Here is an 18,461-nt window from a genome sequence, read left to right on the forward strand (position 1 = left end):
ACACTCGTAAACAACATACATTACAGTTCATAGCTGACAGAAGTGGTTCGATGTGTTGTGTGTTCAGAGATGGTATTCTGCACACCTTGGTTGTAACGAGTGGTTATTTAAGTTACTGTTGCCTTTCTATCATCTCCAGCCAGTCTGCCCATTCTCCTCTGACCTCAACAAGGCATTTTTCTCCACACAACTGCCGCTCACTGGATATTCTAACCATTCTCTGTAAACCTGAGAGATGGTTGTGTGTGAATATCGCAGTAGATCAGCAGTTTTTGAAATACTCAGACCAGCCTGTCTGGTACCAACACCCACGCCATGTTCAAAGTCACTCAAATCCCCCTTTCTGCCCCATTTTGATGCTCGGGTTGAAATTCAGCAAGTTGTCTTCACCACTTCTAGATGCCTAAATACATTGAGTTGCTGCCATGTCATTGGCTGATTTGCAATTTGTGTTACCAAGCAATTGAACAGGTGTACCTTAACTGAGCCTACTGGCTCAGTTTAGGCAGCTCACAATGCATTTTGTGGGTCAGAAAAACTCCCCTTTCTTCAGTTAAAAAAAGTCCTTTAACCACTTAAGGACCGCCTCACGCCGATGTACGTCGGCAAGGCGGCACGGGCAGGCAAAATCACGTACATGTACGTGATTTGCCTCCCGCGGGTGGGGGGTCCGATCGGACCCCCCCCCCCGGTGCCCGAGGCGGTCCTGTTATGTCCCCCGGCGATCGGAGGTGAGGGGGAGGCCATCCGTTCGTGGCCCCCCCCTCGCAATCGCCGCCGGCCAATCAGATCATTTCCTTTGCTGCTGTATGCTAAACAGCAGCAAAGGAAATGATGTTATCTCTCCTCGGGTCGGTATTTTCCGTTCCGGCGCCGAGGGGAGAAGACAGGTATGTGAGTGAAAACACTACACACACAGTAGAACATGCCAGGCACACTAAACACCCCGTCCCCCCCCCCCAATCGCCCCCCGATCCCCCCCCCCCCAATCACCCTCTCCCCTGTCACAAACTGACACCAGCAGTTTTTTTTTTTTTTTTCTGATTACTGCATGGTGTCAGTTTGTGACAGTTACAGTGTTAGGACAGGTACTGTTACCCCCCTTTAGGTCTAGGATACCCCCCTAACCCCCCCTAATAAAGTTTTAACCCCTTGATCACCCCCCGTCACCAGTGTCACTAAGCGATCATTTTTCTGATCGCTGTATTAGTGTCGCTGGTGGCGCTAGTTAGGGAGGTAAATATTTAGGTTCGCCGTCAGCGTTTTATAGCGACAGGGACCCCCATATACTACCCAATAAATGTTTTAACCCCTTGATTGCCCCCTAGTTAACCCTTTCACCACTGATCACCGTATAACCGTTACGGGTGACGCTGATTAGTTTGTTTATTTTTTATAGTGTCAGGGCACCCGCCGTTTATTACCGAATAAAGGTTTGGCCCCCTGATCGCCCGGCGGTGATATGCGTCGCCCCAGGCAGCGTCAGATTAGCGCCAGTACTGCTAACACCCACGCACGCAGCATACGCCTCCCTTAGTGGTATAGTATCTGAACGGATCAATATCTGATCCAATCAGATCTATACTAGCATCCCCAGCAGTTTAGGGTTCCCAAAAACGCAGTGTTAGCGGGATCAGCCCAGATACCTGCTAGCACCTGCGTTTTGCCCCTCCGCCCGGCCCAGCCCAGCCCACCCAAGTGCAGTATCGATCGATCACTGTCACTTACAAAACACTAAACGCATAACTGCAGCGTTCGCAGAGTCAGGCCTGATCCCTGCAATCGCTAACAGTTTTTTTGGAAGCATTTTGGTGAACTGGCAAGCACCAGCCCCAGGCAGCGTCAGGTTAGCGCCAGTACCGCTAACACCCACGCACGCACGGTACACCTTCCTTAGTGGTATAGTATCTGAACGGATCAATATCTGATCCGATCAGATCTATACTGGCGTCCCCCAGCAGTTTAGGGTTCCCAAAAACGCAGTGTTAGCGGGATCAGCCCAGATACCAGCTAGCACCTGCGTTTTGCCCCTCCGCCCGGCCCAGCCCACCCAAGTGCAGTATCGATCGATCACTGTCACTTACAAAACACTAAACGCATAACTGCAGCGTTCGCAGAGTCAGGCCTGATCCCTGCGATCGCTAACAGTTTTTTTTGGTAGCGTTTTGGTGAACTGGCAAGCACCAGCGGCCTAGTACACCCCGGTCGTAGTCAAACCAGCACTGCAGTAACACTTGGTGACGTGGCGAGTCCCATAAGTGCAGTTCAAGCTGGTGAGGTGGCAAGCACAAGTAGTGTCCCGCTGCCACCAAGAAGACAAACACAGGCCCGTCGTGCCCATAGTGCCCTTCCTACTGCATTCGCCAATCCTAATTGGGAACCCACCACTTCTGCAGCGCCCGTACTTCCCCCATTCACATTCCCAACCAAATGCAGTCAGCTGCATGAGAGGCATTTTCTTTATGTCCTCCCGACTACCCCTACCCAACGAACCCCCCCAAAAAAGATGTTGTGTCTGCAGCAAGCGCTGATATAGGCATGACACCCGCTATTATTGTCCTCCTGTCCTGACAATCCTGGTCTTTGCATTGGTGAATGTTTTGAACGCTACCATTCACTAGTTGAGTATTAGCGTAGGGTACAGCACTGCACAGACTAGGCACACTTTCACAGGGTCTCCCAAGATGCCATCGCATTTTGAGAGACCCGAACCTGGAACCGGTTACAGTTATAAAAGTTAGTTACAAAAAAAGTGTAAAAAAAAAATATATATATATATAAAATAAAAAAAAATAGTTGTCGTTTTATTGTTCTCTCTCTCTCTATTCTCTCTCTCTATTGTTCTGCTCTTTTTTACTGTATTCTATTCTGCAATGTTTTATTGTTATTATGTTTTATCATGTTTGCTTTTCAGGTATGCAATTTTTTATACTTTACTGTTTACTGTGCTTTATTGTTAACCATTTTTTTGTCTTCAGGTACGCCATTCACGACTTTGAGTGGTTATACCAGAATGATGCCTGCAGGTTTAGGTATCATCTTGGTATCATTCTTTTCAGCCAGCGGTTGGCTTTCATGTAAAAGCAATCCTAGCAGCTAATTAGCCTCTAGACTGCTTTTACAAGCCGTGGGAGGGAATGCCCCCCCCCACCGTCTTCCGTGTTTTTCTCTGGCTCTCCTGTCTCAACAGGGAACCTGAGAATGCAGCCGGTGATTCAGCCAGCTGACCATAGAGCTGATCAGAGACCAGAGAGGCTCCAAACATCTCTATGGCCTAAGAAACCAGAAGCTACGAGCATTTTATGACTTAGATTTCGCCGGATGTAAATAGCGCCATTGGGAAATTGGGGAAGCATTTTACCACATCGATCTTGGTGTGGTCAGATGCTTTGAGAGCAGAGGAGAAATCTAGGGTCTAATAGATCCCAATTTTTTCAAAAAAGAGTACCTGTCACTACCTATCATAGGGGATATTTACATTCCCCGAGATAACAATAAAAATTATTAAAAAAAAAAAAAATGAAAGGAACAGTTTAAAAATAAGATAAAAAAGCAAAAAAATAATAAAGAAAAAAAAAAAAAAAGCACCCCTGTCGCCCCCTGCTCTCGCGCTAAGGCGAACGCAAGCGGCGGTCTGCCATCAAATGTAAACAGCAATTGCACCATGCATGTGAGGTATCACCGCGAAGGTCAGATCGAGGGCAGTAATTTTTGCAGTAGACCTCCTCTGTAAATCTAAAGTGGTAACCTGTAAAGGCTTTTAAAGGCTTTTAAAAATGTATTTATTTTGTTGCCACTGCACGTTTGTGTGCAATTGTAAAGCATGTCATGTTTGGTATCCATGTACTCGGCCTAAGATCATCTTTTTTATTTCATCAAACATTTGGGCAATATAGTGTGTTTTAGTGCATTAAAATTTAAAAAAGTGTGTTTTTTCCCCAAAAAATGCGTTTGAAAAATCGCTGCGCAAATACTGTGTGGAAAAAAAAAATGAAACACCCACCATTTTAATCTGTAGGGCATTTGCTTTAAAAAAATATATAATGTTTGGGGGCTCAAAGTAATTTTCTTGCAAAAAAAAATAACTTTTTCATGTAAACAATAAGTGTCAGAAAGGGCTTTGTCTTCAAGTGGTTAGAAGAGTGGGTGATGTGTGACATAAGCTTCTAAATGTTGTGCATAAAATGCCAGGACAGTTCAAAACCCCCCCAAATGACCCCATTTTGGAAAGTAGACACCCCAAGCTATTTGCTGAGAGGCATGTCGAGTCCATGGAATATTTTATATTGCGACACAAGTTGCGGGAAAGAGACAATTTTTTTTTTTTTTGCACAAAATTGTCACTAAATGATATATTGCTCAAACATGCCATGGGAATATGTGATATTACACCCCAAAATACATTCTGCTGCTTCTCCTGAGTACGGGGATACCACATGTGTGAGACTTTTTGGCAGCCTAGCCGCATACGTGACTCCGAAAACCAAGCACCGCCTTCAGGCTTTCTAAGGGCGTGAATTTTTGATTTCACTCTTCACTGCCTATCACAGTTTCGGAGGCCATGGAATGCCCAGGTGGCACAAACCCCCCCAAATGACCCCATTTTGCAAAGTAGACACCCAAAGCTATTTGCTGAGAGGTATAGTGAGTATTTTGCAGACCTCACTTTTTGTCACAAAGTTTTGAAAATTGAAAAAAGAAAAAAAAAAAATGTTTTTTCTTGTCTTTCTTCATTTTCAAAAACAAATGAGAGCTGCAGAATACTCACCATGCCTCTCAGCAAATAGCTTGGGGTGTCTACTTTCCAAAATGGGGTCATTTGGGGGAGTTTTGTGCCACCTGGGCATTCCATGGCCTCCGAAACTGTGATAGGCAGTGAAGAGTGAAATCAAAAATTTACACCCTTAGAAATCCTGAAGGCGGTGATTGGTTTTCGGGGTCCCGTGCACGGCTAGGCTCCCAAAAAGTCCCACACATGTGGTATCCCCATACTCAGGAGAAGCAGCTAAATGTATTTTGGGGTGCAATTCCACATATGCCCATGGCCTGTGTGAGCAATATATCATTTAGTGACAACTTTGTGCAAAAAAAAAAAAAAGTGTCACTTTCCCGCGACTTGTGTCAAAATATAAAATATTCCATGGACTCAACATGCCTCTCAGCAAATAGCTTGGGGTGTCTGCTTTCCAAAATGGGGTCATTTGGGGGGGTTTTGTGCCACCTGGGCATTCCATGGCCTCCGAAACTGTGATAGGCAGTGAAGAGTGAAATCATAAATTTACACCCTTAGAAATCCTGAAGGCGGTGATTGGATTTCGGGGCCCCGTACGCGGCTAGGCTCCCAAAAAGTCCCACACATGTGGTATCCCCATACTCAGGAGAAGCAGCAGAATGTATTTTGGGGTGCAATTCCACATAGGCCCATGGCCTGTGTGAGCAATATATCATTTAGTGACAACTTTTTGTAAATATTTTTTTTTTTTTGTCATTATTCAATCACTTGGGACAAAAAAAATAAATATTCAATGGGTTCAACATGCCTCTCAGCAATTTCCTTGGGGTGTCTACTTTCCAAAATGGGGTCATTTGGGGGGGGGGTTTTACTGCCCTGCCATTTTAGCACCTCAAGAAATGACATAGGCAGTCATAAACTAAAAGCTGTGTAAATTACAGAAAATGTACCATAGTTTGTAGACGCTATAACTTTTGCGCAAACCAATAAATATACGCTTATTGACATTTTTTTTTACCAAAGACATGTGGCCGAATACATTTTGGCCTAAATGTATGACTAAAATTGAGTTTATTGGATTTTTTTTATAACAAAAAGTAGAAAATATCATTTTTTTTTCAAAATTTTCGGTCTTTTTCCGTTTATAGCGCAAAAAATAAAAACCGCAGAGGTGATCAAATACCATCAAAAGAAAGCTCTATTTGTGGGAAGAAAAGGACGCAAATTTCATTTGGGTACAGCATTGCATGACCGCGCAATTAGCAGTTAAAGCGACGCAGTGCCAAATTGGAAAAAGACCTCTGGTCCTTAGGCAGCATAATGATCCGGGGCTCAAGTGGTTAAATGGACTGAAAATAGCACTTTCCTGTGTGAATCTTTTCAGGAAAGCTATTTGCTGGATTAGGGGAGTTACTGGCCAGCAGTACCTGGTGAGCGGCCGATGTTCTTGATTGCTCTATTTTGAGTCCATTCAAGGTTCTTAGTTTAACTGAAGCCCTGATGAAGGGGGGAGTTTTTTCTGATCCCTGAAATGCATTGGCTGCTTTTTTTTTTTCTTCAAACTAATAAATAAATTTGGACTTTTTTATCTTTTGGTATGGCGCTCCTTCCATTTGTGTGTGTGTGTGTGCGTCATTTTTCTATTCCTCACAATATTGAAGTTGATATGGAGGTTAGAGGTTTCCAGTTTTATCTCCATTAGCTGGCAAGAGAACTTCTCAGTTCCTGGTTTATCTGAAACACCTGCTGGAATCATAATCATTTTGAGTGAGAAATTGATTGATTGATTTTAATTGTTTGTTTTATTAAAAAAAAAGGACATTAGTGCAAGTATTTTATTTAGGGTTTACCTATGAGTGATTAGGTGATGCCAAACTGATGACTTACTTGGAATATGGTGAATAGGGCCATATGAAAATGTGAGAATAGTTAATCTCCCAAAGAAGTGGCTAGTACTCTCCTTTATATTTAAAGCAATCCTGAAAAATTAATATACAAACAATGGTCCCTGCAATCTTGTGGGTGGTGAGGCCACTCCCAAAAGAAATACTTTTGGGAGTGATAAATGCCTGCTTTCCCTGCCTCGAGCTGTGGTTCCTCCCTCAAGCCCATACAAAACTGTAGTGACCTTGCGGACAGTGGGAGGAACCACTGCGCACAGCAGGGGTGAACAGAAATCCGACACTCCCAGAAGTGTGTCGGATGCCAGAAGATGCATCACAACTACACTGCAGAGATTGAACTCGCCCCCCACTTGAGAGGTAAGCAGTGGCGTCGCTAGGGGGTGGCTTTTGGGGCTATAGCCCCAAATCTGGGGCCCATAGCCCCGAGTCTCTGCAGGGATCCCCAAAGGGAGGGGAGGCTCTCTGGGGACCCTGATGTAAGTGGGGGGCTTTCTGGGGACCCTGATGCAAGAGGGAGGCTCTCTGGGGACCCTGATGCAAGGGGGAGGCTCTCTGGGGACCCTAATGTAAGTGGGGGGCTCTCTGGGGACCCTGATGTAAGGGGGGCTTTCTGGGGACCCTGATGTAAGGGGGGCTCTCTGGGGATATATACACACACACACGCATATTACTGTATATACACAGGTATCCCCGCCCAATCGTATGACTTTCTTTACTACGCTGCTATGGGCTCCAGCCCCAGATCTTTTGTAGACCTAGCAATGCCCCTGGAGGTAGGTCTTCTATTGCAGGGACCAGTCTTTGGATTCCCTCTTTTTTTGGAAATCTATTGAGTAGCCCTATGATGTTAACGTTAAAGGATGAGTTCTTTCATATATGATGATGGTGGAATGAATTGTGACATATTGTTAGATTTTGGAGACTAATACCCTGTACACACTATAGGATATTCCGACAACAAATGTTGGATGTGAACCTGTTGTCAGAAAGTCCGACCGTGTGTATGCTCCATAGAACATTTGTTGTCGGAATTTCTGCCAACAAATGTTTGAGAGCAGGTTCTCGAATTTTCCGACAACAAAACATGTTCTGTGTACCTGAACCGCCCAAGCTGGTGCGGTAACGGGCTGGGGGTGTCGGCTTGGGATGGGGGGGATGTCCTCCGCCGCCTGAGGTGAGATGTTGGGGGGGGCCTTGCTGATGAGGTTGGTTATTGCTGCTGGTCACAGCTATATCGTATGGAGGGGGTGGTTTGTTCAGGGGGGTCTGCACTAATGGAGGGGGGTGGTTTGTTCTGGGGGGTCTGTACTAATGGAGGGGGTGGTTTGTTCTGGGGGTCTGTACTAATGGAGGGGGGTGGTTTGTTCTGGGGGGAGGTCTGTACTAATGGAGGGGGGGTGGTTTGTTCTGGGGGCACTGTACTAATGAAGGGGGGTGGTTTGTTCTGGAGGGTCTGTATTAATGGAGGGGGGGTGGTTTGTTCTGGGGGGATCTGTACTAATGGAGGGGGGTGGTTTGTTCTGGGGGATCTGTACTAATGGAGGGGGAGTGGTTTGTTCTGGGGGGTCTGCACTAATGGACGGGGGGTGGTTTGTTCTGGGGGGTCTGCACCAATGGAGGGGGTGGTTTGTTCTGGGGGGTGTGTACTAATGGAGGGGGGTGGTTTGTTCTGAGGGGCCTGTACTATTGGAGAGGGGGTGGTTTGTTCTGGGGGTCTGCACTAATGGAGGGGGGTGGTTTGTTCTGGGGGGTCTGTACTAATGGAGGGGGGTGGTTTGTTCTGGAGGGGTCTTACTAATGGAGGGGGGGTGGTTTGTTCTGGGGGGGTCTGCACTAATGGAGGGGGTGGTTTGTTCTGGAGGGAGGTCTGTACTAATGGAGGGGGTGGTTTGTTCTGGGGGAGGTCTGTACTAATGGAGGGGAGGTGGTTTGTTATGGAGGGGGTTGGTTTGTTCTGGGGGAGTCTGTACTAATGGAGGGGGGTCTATACTGAGGGAGGGGGAGGTCTATACTGAGGGAGGGGGGTCTGTACCGAGGGGGGTGGTCTATACTGATGGAGGGGGTTTATACTTCGTAAAGGGTCTGCACTGATGGGGGGGTCTATACTTAGTGGAGGGGGGTCTCTACTGGGGGGCGACTATAGTTGGTGGAGTGGGGGGGTGACACCATGTTTTATCGCACCGGGTGACACCGACCCTAGTGACGCCACTGCATGCTTGGAATCAAGCAGAAGAGCCATACTGGCTATTGAACTTCATTTTTCTTGACTCGTCGTACGTGTTGTACGTCACCGCGTTCCCACGTTCGTAATTGTTGGCCAACATTTGTGTGACCGTGTGTTTGCAAGACAAGTTGGAGCTAGCAATCTTTAAACAAAATTCCACGGTTTTGTTGTCAGAAAGTCCAATCGTGTGTATGGGGCATAAAACTTTGCTTTATTTGATGGACTTATGAATTGCATATTTCACATGGAATTTATTATATAGTAATTTTTTTTATCTTTCTTTTTTCAAACATTTATTGGAGTTTTTTGTTTTAAAAATACTATTGATTCTTGCTGTTTTTCCTTTCTCCACCAGGTTTCGTGTCCTTGGAAATGAAAACTATAAGCAGTCAGTTTGGTTCAGACCTTCACTTGCTGGTGCCGGAGTTATGTAATTCTAGCCAAGATTTGTTTTTTGATGTCTACAGTGAAGGTAAACACATTGGGTCCCACCATGTGTTTCTCGAGGGAATAAACGGTTACCATGGTCGTCTTTACTTCAACCAAGAGAACTGCACCATTATGCTGAAGAATCTGTCCGAGACCGATGGGTTGAGCTATAAAATTAGGATATTGCGTGTTGAAAACCATGTTTCAGTTATTCAAGACTTGGATTTTAAAATTAGTATAATTGGTGAGTCTGTTAAAATATATCAGAAAACATAGTTGATTATATATTTCTCATAATTTACACATTCTGACAGGTCTTTGGAGGATTTTCATTTCTCAGATGTATTATGCCACAGTCACACACTATTACACTATTGTCATGCATTTATATAGCTCTGACATACTCTGCTGTGGTGTACAGAGAACTCTAAGCTATTCACATCAGTCTTTGCACCAGAGGAGCTTACACTCTAATGAGGTGGCTTTATTGATTGGCTGAAGACCTTGTCCAGAGTGCCTGAAAGCTTCATTCTTGTGAATGCTTGAATCGGACAACCCTTTGAGGTTGGCTTGGGTGTACATCAGGGGTGTCCTTTGAGTCCTCTGCCATACAAGTTTGCAATCAATCTCCTCATCAGAACGTTAGAGAGTGGATCGTTGTGTGGGGGGCATTTGGGAATACCTGGTAAGCCTCCTCTGAGGGTTGTAGCCTATGCTGATGATGTGTCATCAGACAAAATAAGGTGGAGGAGGTGGTCTTGGTGATAAAGCAGTATGCTGAGGCATCTGGCTCAAAGATCAGTCAGGATTAGAGTGAGGTTTTCTGGATGGGAGAGGAAGGTGAAGGCTCTGAGCTTCCAGACGAATCAAGTTTGGTCCCGGCAATTATGGCCTTGCAAATTGGGTAAGCAGGCTACAAGATGTCGATGCCAAGGTTGCCAGCTGGAAGGATTGGAAACTCTCTTACAGGGAAAGGTTTGATCTGATTAAAACGTACCTGATCCCTTTATTTCTGTATGTCAGCTTTGTCTGTGTTTTGCCAGTGTCTTTCTATGCGTGAATTTACAGCTGTTTCTTCCAACTGTTATGGGGGAACATACCAAACCTTGCTAGGAGGTCTGTAACATACCTTTTCAGGTGGTTGGGTGGCCTAGGTATGGTCAACCCAGTTGTATTATTTTCTCTGTTTTTGAAACATAATTTTAATAACATGCTGGCAGAGGAATCACCTGGGAGGGTTGTTATTTTTCAGTCCTGGTTTAGGCCTTTTTTTTTGCAGAGCTGGGAGAATGGTGGGCCAATGAAAAGCCTGAGGGTCCGATACAGTAAGCTCCTGGCTTACGTTGCCCCGTGCCCGAAAATGTTTTGCCAGTGGCGAGTGAAAGCAGAGGAAATTAAGTCTCTTCCTAGGAAGGCCCTGTAGAGGAAGAGACTTAATTTGAATCTGCCTTTAGTGAGCCACTGGCCTTAAAAGATTGCCCAGACCCTGTTATGAGAGAGAGTCTGCGAATGATCTGGAGAGAATCCCCTTAAAGTTTTGGAGTTTGGCCTTGTGCTCCATGGGAGCCTCTATGTGAAGGGCAATTTTTAACATCGCTCTTTGAAGAACCGTGGTTGTTAAAGAGTGGAGTGTTATGGAGGAAACAATGGACCATTCCTTATGTCAGTGCCCCTTCAATATAAAAGTCTATAAGCAGGTGGGTGAGCCTCTGGGTATCTCTTTCCCACATGTGTTATGCGGCGTGGTCATTTGGGGCTATTCAGACTCATCGGGATTTTGATTTTGAGACACCTTTTGTAGTCAGTGTAGTAGTCCGTTACTTCACATGGAATGCACGGTGTCAGATTTCCTCTTTGAAATAAGTCCTTCCTGTCGAGGTGGTGGTGAACAACATTCTGGGTGAGGTTGGGAAAATTTGGGGTCTTGAGAAGGAGAGGTGGCGGCCAAGGGCCTTGACAAAGGTGTGGAGGAATGCCAGGTCATTGTAGCCTCTGTCTGTCACTCTCTGGGTGTGGAACTTTTCTTTCTGTCCTTTCACATCTCCTAGATCTTGTTATGAATAGATTTTTGAAAAAAGGTTGCATGCATGGGATAAATGTTTAATCGTTCTTAGCCTAAGGGTGTGTTTAAGTTGAGGTAGCGTTGTGTTTTTGCATAATTTTATAGTTTACTAGTAATAAAACCTACATAAACACAAGAAGAACATATAGATGTCATTCTGACAGAAAACAAAACCAATAGTCAAAGACCTGCATAGAAACTTTACTGGAATGACTACCTGTCGATGAGCTGAATTTTCATTATCTTTTCTTTTTAAGCCCCAGAACAAACTTCTCCAGAAAACGAAACACAAGAAGATTCTCCATCCAGGATCAACCTCTATGTCTCTGCTGTCTCGTCGCTGGTTCCCTTTGTCCTTGCCTTCATAGTTGGGATTTTCTGGTTTCTGACAATGTATGGTGAGTTAACAATGTACCTTCCCATTTAACTGAAACAGTTTACTATTTTCAATTATGCCGCGTGCACATGGGCGGACTTTTCGACCGGACTGGTCCGACGGTCTTTCTGACGGACTTTCGACAGACTTTTAACGGAGTTCTGACGGACTTTTGAACGAACAGACTTTGCTACACACGATCACACCAAAGTCCAACGGATTCGTACGTGATGACGTACAACCGGACTAAAATAAGGAAGTTGATAGCCCGTAGCCAATAGCTGCCCTAGCGTCGGTTTTTGTCCGTCGGACTAACATACAGACAAGCGGATTTTTCGACCAGACTCAAGTCCGTCAGACAAATTTGAAACATGTTCCAAGTCTAAAGACCGTCAGATTTTCGACCGAAAAAGTCCGCTGCAGGTCCAATGGAGCCCACACACGATCAGATTGTCCGCCGGATTCGGTCCGTCGGACCAGTCCAGTCGAAAAGTCCGCCCGTGTGTACCTGGCATTAGGTTTGTTTCACTCCCAGAAAAGCGCCCGGAAAACGTGCAACCAAATAGAAAGTCTATAAGAAATCGTGGGTTAACAACACACAGCCAAAGCACAGCGCAGCAGTGTGAAACCTGCAGTAATGTTTAATGACCTATTGGCCTACCTGGGAACTTTTGGGAGTTGGTGAGCCTGAGAATTCAGGTGAGGTAAGGAAAGGGACTAATGGCGATGTGCAAAGAGTGCTGTTTTGCAATGAAAAGTAATAACTGTCATGTGCTTTGTGTGCCTCAGCTGGAATTTCTGGTCAGATCCAGCAAGTTTCAAGCTATGCCTATCGGGCCCAGAACAAACCTATAATGAAAGATTAAAATACACACATAAGCATAAAAGCAGGGAGTGTAAGGTATCAGTGCATGCTTGAATTTTACAAAGTCTGTATGTACTCCAAGAGCACTCATAAGGGCCTATGCATATACAGACTTTGTAAAACTAGACTAGAATTAGAAGTAGGTACCACCCCAGAATACCCCACGGTCATGAGTAGGGCCTTATTTAGGTTGCTGAGGCCTTAGCATTGCACTGTGGAATGTAGGGTGGGGTTTGCTTCCTACAATTAGTAAGGCTGTGTTTGCATAGACCATTGATGGCAAACCTTGGAACCCCAGATGTTTTGGAACTACATTTCCCATGATGCGCAACTACACTGCAGAGTACATTAGAATCATGGGAAATGTAGTTCCAAAACATCTGGGGTGCCAAGGTTCGCCATCACTGGCCTAGACAGTTTTTTTTTTAATTTTAGGAGGGAAGGTGGAAATGGAAAGTAAAACAGAATTTATTTTATTGTGCTTACTCTATCACTATCCAAGTGGTTCACAACAAGTGCCAGTGCCTACCTTCCTCCTTCCTAAACAAGCCCCCCCAACCTCCATCTTACATATATCTAAAAGATGGAGCATAGGTATAATCCTTTGCGCATTGCACAATGTAATTCTGACTTTTCAAGAAGTTTGATAATTGCTATGGGGTTTGGGACTTTCATATATATTTTTCTGACTTTTAGTAAGTCAGTATTTAATTCCAGATAGATAGAATACAGGTGGAGAATCCATTTTGCGATGCCATCATAAATTATACCACTTCAAATGGTGTCAGAAGGCATTGTAAGATTGTTCTTACATTAGTGATAGGCTCGGGGAGGTAGAAGGTTTAGTTGACCTTTTAGGATTAGGATTCAGGGGAGGAGGACGTCGGAGGACAAAATGCATAGGGTGGGGCTTGGACATGACCACGCACGCTGGGTTCAAACTCGTGGCTTGGAATTGCGGTCGAAGACGACTCGGCTCTTTGAGTGAGCATGCATACTAGTGTCAGTCAAGACACACATTAATGTGAGTGTTCTGATTGCTTTTATGGAATAAAGAGTTTTAGATTGTCTTACGCTATGAGAGCCCCCTTTTTTTTTCTTCCTCCTTCATGTGACATAATGAGATATGTGGCATGACCATTTTAAAGAGGTCCTTAAGGCCCCATTCACACCTGAGCATAGCGTTTTCAGGCAGGAAGTTGCACGATTTTTACCGCAATTTTGCCGTGTGTTTTGCCACGATTTTGCTGCGTTTTGCCACAATTTTGTACAGGTCAAAAGGTCACCAATGTAAAAAGCAGAAAAATGCCTGTAATCTGCCTAAAAAAAAGTTCCAGAACTTGTTTGAGCTTCAGGTGTTTTGGAGCTTCTGGATTCAGGCGTTTTGGAGTGGAGATGTGAACCATCCCCATAGAAAATAATTGATTTTTTCCCCTCCAGCGTTTTGTAGCTTCAGGCTTCAAGCTACAAAACGCTCAGATGTGAATGGGGCCTAAGAGGAGATTGGTGAAGCTGAAGATCGCTACTCCCAGAGTTTCATGTGCTATCAGCTAGTTTATAATAATACCAGAATTGGTCTCTGGTGAGTTCATCTTGTACTTGTGGTGGTGGAGAGCACAAATTTGGTAAAAAAAGGAAGAGATTATGAAGAATGCACACAGGATTTTCTATTTCATAATACAATATATGGGACACAAATATAATTTCTTTTGCATGAAATACTTGCACAAATATTGAACCATTATTATAGGGGACTTTTTATTGTATTGCAAGATATTTGCAAGAATTTGTGTGTGTGCACGTTGCACTTTTTGGTTGTACAGGCGGTCCCCGGGTTACAAACAAGATAGAATCTGTAGGTTTGTTCTTAAGTTGAATTTGTATGTAAGTTGGAACAGGTACATTTTTTAAATGTACTTGTTCCAATTTACATACATGTATACATCTATGTGCTATCCAAAAAACCTAAAATTTTTACGTTTTGTGGATAGCATAGGGAAGGGTTAACACCCCTGTAACATTTGTTTTGCTGTCTGTGCCCCTGTTCAGAAGATTTCCCTTCACTTTCTGTCCCAATGACAATTGGATTTTGAAAATGTCGGGTTGTTTTGGAAACAAGGATTGGTGATAAAGCATCAATGGAGACACCTTTTTCCCATATTAACTCTTACAGGAGAGAATTTCCCTTCCTAGGGGTAAGTCGGATGTTTGTAACTCAGGGACTGTAGTGTCGAACGTTTATTTGCACATTATGCACATTGTACTTTGATCTACAGTACAGTGGAACCTTGGATTATGAACATAATCTGTTCCAGGAGAATGCTTGTGATCCAAATCACTTGCATATCAAAGCGAGTTTCCCCATAGAAGTCAATGGAAACTAAGAGAATTTGTTCCGCATTGACTTCTATGGCATGCAATATCGCATTTGGCCAGAGGTGGGGGGGCGCTGGAGACCCTTGGAAATACTCGGGGACAGCTCGGCTGAACTCGGAAATCTTCGGAAAGGCTCAGAACCACTCGGGAACGGAGTATTTCTGAGTGTTTTCGAGTATTTTCAAGTGGATCTGAGTATTTCCGAACGGCTCCGAACTGTTCCAAGTGTCACCGGCGCCCCCACACCTCTGGCTAAATGCGGTACTGCACACCCCATTAGCTTGAATTCTGCTCGTTTTGCGAGACAACACTCTCAAACAACTCAGGATTTTTTTTTTAAAGTTGCTTGTTTTTCAAAACGTTCGTTAACCATGTTACTCGTTAACCAAGGTTCCACTGTATATTTTTTACATGAGTTGCATTGCACATTCTGGATAGATTGTTCAGACTTCAGAGGAGTATATTATTATTTTTTTGGGGTTATCGTTAACTTTTTTTTAGTGTATTGGTAGTAGCGCTGTCCACTTTACTATATATTCTTTACCCTTTGTGTGGTGGCAACCAGGCAAACAGCAGCAGTCACTTCTCTGGCTCAATAAACAGTCTAGGGGTTGCCTTTTTAAAATGAATTGTAGAGTAACTTGGATGGGGCTTAAGGAATTTGTGAGATACTCCCGTGAATATCCACTGAACTGACACAATTCCTTTTGCAGCTGCTCCTCAGAACAGCCCCTTAAGCTGTAGGACATGAAGCAGACAGCACTGGGACACCATAAGCAATGTCCCAGGCCAGGCAAGCTTTAATACTAGTGCACCGGGGGGTTAAAGTGGTGTTCCGGACGAAATTATACTTTTTAAATAAAAATACCCCTATAATACACAAGCTTAATGTATTCTAGTAAAGTTAGTCTGTAAACTAAGGTCTGTTTTGTTAGTTTATAGCAGTAGTTTGTTATTTTATAAACTTACAGAAGGCCGTGGCCATCTTAAGTGTGGGCATCTGAAGCCAGACTGTATTTCTTCCTGGATCTCATCCTTGCAGATCTCGCACATGCTCAGTGCAGCACAAGCAGTGTAATAGGTTTCAGGTCAGGTTTCCATAGCAACCGCAGTGTCAGAGGAAGTCGCCGCCCCTTCCCAGAAGGCATTGCAAACAGGAAATATACAGCACATATACAGTAAGTGCTGAGAAAAAATTTTTTAAAATATCCAATTCGTTTACAGTGCACAGTTCAGTGAGGGATGCTGAAGAGTTGTAAAAGTGGGTGGAACTCCACTTTAACAGCAGCAACAGTCACTAGAATCTCCCTCTGTACTCACAGTGTCCCTGGGACTTGGATGTCTCAGTAAAACCTCCAGACCAGATGCTCTATGAAACTCTTCTTTTAGCTCCTCAAACATTTGTGCCAGAATTTACACCCCGACAACCAGGGTTGTCAGGAAGATTCTTACATAGTTACATAGTAGGTGAGGCTGAAAAAAGACACAAGTCCATCAAGTCCAACCTATGTGTGTGATTATATGTCAGTATTACATTGTATATCCCTGTATGTTGCGGTCATTCAGGTGCTTATCTAATAGTTTCTTGAAGCTATCGATGCTCCCCGCTGAGACCACCGCCTGTGGATAGGAATTCCACATCCTTGCCGCTCTTACAGTAAAGAACCCTCTATGTAGTTTAATGTTAAACCTCTTTTCTTCTAATTTTAATGAGTGGCCACGAGTTTTGTTAAACTCTCTTCTGCGAAAAAGTTTTATCCCTATTGTGGGGTCACCAGTACGGTATTTGTATGTTGAAATCATATCCCCTCTCAAGCGTCTCTTCTCCATAGAGAATAAGTTCAGTGCTCACAACCTTTCCTCATAACTAAGATCCTCCAGACCCTTTATTAGCTTTGTTGCCCTTCTTTGTACTCGCTCCATTTCCAGTACATCCTTCCTGAAGACTGGTGCCCAGAACTGGACAGCATACTCCAGGTGCGGCCGGACCAGAGTCTTGTAGAGTGGGAGAATTATTGTTTTATCTCTGGAGTTGATCCCCTTTTTAATGCATGCCAATATTCTGTTTTCTTTGTTAGCAGCAGCTTGGCATTGCATGCCATTGCTGAGCCTATCATCTGCTAGGACCCCCAGGTCCTTTTCCATCCTAGATTCCCCCAGAGGTTCTCCCCCAGTGTATAGATTGCATTCATATTTTTTCCACCCAAATGCATTATTTTACATTTTTCTACATTGAACCTCATTTGCCATGTAGTTGCCCACTCCATTATATTGTTCAGGTCTTTTTGCAAGGTTTCCACATCCTGCAGAGAAGTTATTGCCCTGCTTAGCTTAGTATCGTCTGCAAATACAGAGATTGAACTGTTTATCCCATCCTCCAGGTCGTTTATGAACAAATTAAATAGGATTGGTCCCAGCACAGAACCCTGGGGAACCCCACTACCCACCCCTGACCATTCTGAGTACTCCCCATTTATCACCACCCTCTGAACACGCCCTTGTAGCCAGTTTTCAATCCATGTACTCACCCTATGGTCCATGGCAACGGACCTTATTTTGTACAGTAAACGTTTATGGGGAACTGTGTCTAATGCTTTTGCAAAATCCAGATACACCATGTCTACGGGCCTTCCTTTATCTAGATGGCAACTCACCTCCTCATAGAAGGTTAGTAGATTGGTTTGGCAAGAACCATTCTTCATGAATCCATGCTGATTACTGCTAATGATACCGTTCTTATTACTAAAATCTTGTATATAGTCCCTTATCATCCCCTCCAAGAGTTTACATACTATTGTTGTTAGGCTAACTGGTCTGTAATTCCCAGGGATGTATTTTGGGCCCTTTTTAAATATTGGTATACATTGGCTTTTTTTCCAATCAGCTGGTACCATTCCAGTCAGTAGACTGTCTATAAAAATTAGGAACAACGGTTTGACAATCACTTGACTGAGTTCCCTAAGTACCCTCGGATGCAAGCCATCTATTAATGTTAAGTTTCTCAAGTCTAATTTTAATTCTGTCCTCTGTTAACCATGGAGGTGCTTCCTGTGTTGTGTCATGAGGATAAACACTGCAGTTTTGGTTACTGAAGCCCCCCAATTCACTCGTGAAGACTGAGGAGAAGAATAAATTCAATACCTTCGCCATCTCCCCATCCTTTGTAACCAGATGTCCTTCCTCATTTTTTATGGGGCCAATATGGTCTGTCCTCCCTTTTTTACTGTTTACATACTTAAAGAATTTCTTGGGATTTTTTTTTGCTCTCCTCCGCTATGTGTCTTTCATGTTCTATCTTAGCCTTCCTTATCACACCCTTACATTTCTTGTTGCATTCTTTATAAAGTCTGAATGCTGAGGATGATCCCTCAACCTTGTATTTTTTGAAGGCCTTTTTCTTTGCTTTTATATGCATTTTTACATTGGAGTTAAGCCATCCAGGACTTTTGTTCGCTCTTTTAAATTTATTACCCAATGGGATACATTGGCTAAT

At 44.0% G+C, this 18,461-nt stretch overlaps 1 protein-coding gene across 2 annotated transcripts in view; it reads left to right on the forward strand.

The window, feature by feature from the left end:
• LOC141121149 (uncharacterized) overlaps window positions 1-18,461 on the forward strand; it is an 82,338-nt gene that overhangs the window by 24,627 nt on the left and 39,250 nt on the right. For both annotated transcript variants that reach the window (XM_073611065.1, XM_073611066.1), the window contains exons 2-3: window positions 9,216-9,533; window positions 11,609-11,749. In XM_073611065.1, coding sequence (XP_073467166.1) covers window positions 9,216-9,533; window positions 11,609-11,749 — 459 coding nt within the window. The remainder of the gene's footprint in view (window positions 1-9,215; window positions 9,534-11,608; window positions 11,750-18,461) is intronic.

Source organism: Aquarana catesbeiana, linkage group LG01 (genome assembly GCF_042186555.1).
Source record: "Aquarana catesbeiana isolate 2022-GZ linkage group LG01, ASM4218655v1, whole genome shotgun sequence".
NCBI classification, from domain to species: domain Eukaryota; kingdom Metazoa; phylum Chordata; class Amphibia; order Anura; family Ranidae; genus Aquarana; species Aquarana catesbeiana.